Source organism: Egretta garzetta, unplaced genomic scaffold (genome assembly GCF_000687185.1).
Source record: "Egretta garzetta isolate BGI_Z169 unplaced genomic scaffold, ASM68718v1 scaffold284, whole genome shotgun sequence".
Classification (NCBI taxonomy): Eukaryota; Metazoa; Chordata; class Aves; order Pelecaniformes; family Ardeidae; genus Egretta; species Egretta garzetta.
This window is the reverse complement of record NW_009259498.1, coordinates 69,325-70,369: the sequence shown is the minus strand read 5'-3', so window position 1 is coordinate 70,369 and position 1,045 is coordinate 69,325. Positions and strand designations below refer to the sequence as shown.

Here is a 1,045-nt window from a genome sequence, read left to right as displayed (position 1 = left end):
CTTTCACCAGCCGCTTGGCCCCGTAGCAGCGCAGGTCGTAGGACATGCTGTAGGTGCCGTAGAGCGTGGCTTTGACGTTGAGGCAGCCCAGGTCCCGCGGGGTGGTCTTGTAGAGGTCAAAAGTGACACAGGCGACATCGATCCTCCGAGGGGGCTTGCGGGACAAGCTCAGCTGGTAGCCGGGCGTCTAGGGGAGAGCGGGACCAGGGTTGCCCACCTTCCCGGTCCTACCCCACCCCAGCGCCCCGGGTACCACCCAGCCCAGCATCATCTCCCTGCTGATCCCATGGGACGAAGCGGGCTCCCGTGCCCCAGGGGTGCACTTGCCTTGGAGGCAGCCCAGGTCTGCCCCTTGCTCAGGGCCATCAGCACTGTGCCCTCCTCCAGCGTCCGGAAGAAAGCCTCCGTCTCCACTGCCGTGCCATCCTCATCCAGCACCAGCGAGATGGGACCCGGGGCGAGCAGGGCGCTCTGAGCCTGCAAGGGTGCTGGGCGTGAGTGGGGCTGGAGGGCAGCCAGCCCAAAACCCACCTGGGCAGACAGACAGACAGACAGACCCCGGCTCACCTGGCGCAGCAGCTCAGCAAGGCTGTGTGCCATGACACCCTTGCGCATGCTGCGGTCCCAGTTGCAGACACGGTAGGGTCGGGGCCGCGGGGCTGGGCTCGACAGCAGCTGCTGGGTCATGGAGGCACTTGCGGAGACACATCTGGAGAGGGATGGAGGGATTGGGGTGTCCTGAGACCCCTGCCAGCCCTGGGCAGCACCACTACCCCCCCCCCCAAGTCTCAGTGGGGGGCAGCACATCCACCCAGGGAGCTGAGAGGTGCCAAAAGAGGGAGGGCTCCCATGTCCCCCACCCCAGGGATGGTGGCTCCCCAGCACTTACTTGGAGACGGGGGCAGCCAGGCGCAGACTCAAGGACTTGGCGTAATCCATCTTCGCAAGGAGCAATAGCCCAGCCTGCTGGGGAGGAAGGATTTGGCCCTGGGCAGGGTTGCTTTCCAGCTCCTCTCCACCCCAGAAGACCCCTTCCCACCAGCAC

General features: G+C 65.7%; 1 protein-coding gene across 1 annotated transcript in view; it reads right to left on the bottom strand.

Moving 5' to 3' along the window:
- LOC104125029 (cell death activator CIDE-3-like) overlaps positions 1 to 976 on the bottom strand; it is a 1,346-nt gene extending 370 nt beyond the window's left edge. Inside the window, exons 1-4 of the mRNA XM_009637426.2 lie at positions 890 to 976; positions 568 to 709; positions 328 to 477; positions 8 to 187 (exon numbers count right to left, since the gene is read on the bottom strand). Coding sequence (XP_009635721.1) covers positions 8 to 187; positions 328 to 477; positions 568 to 709; positions 890 to 939 — 522 coding nt within the window. The 5' untranslated portion in view covers positions 940 to 976. The remainder of the gene's footprint in view (positions 1 to 7; positions 188 to 327; positions 478 to 567; positions 710 to 889) is intronic.
- Between the last annotated feature and the right edge of the window lie 69 nt (positions 977 to 1,045).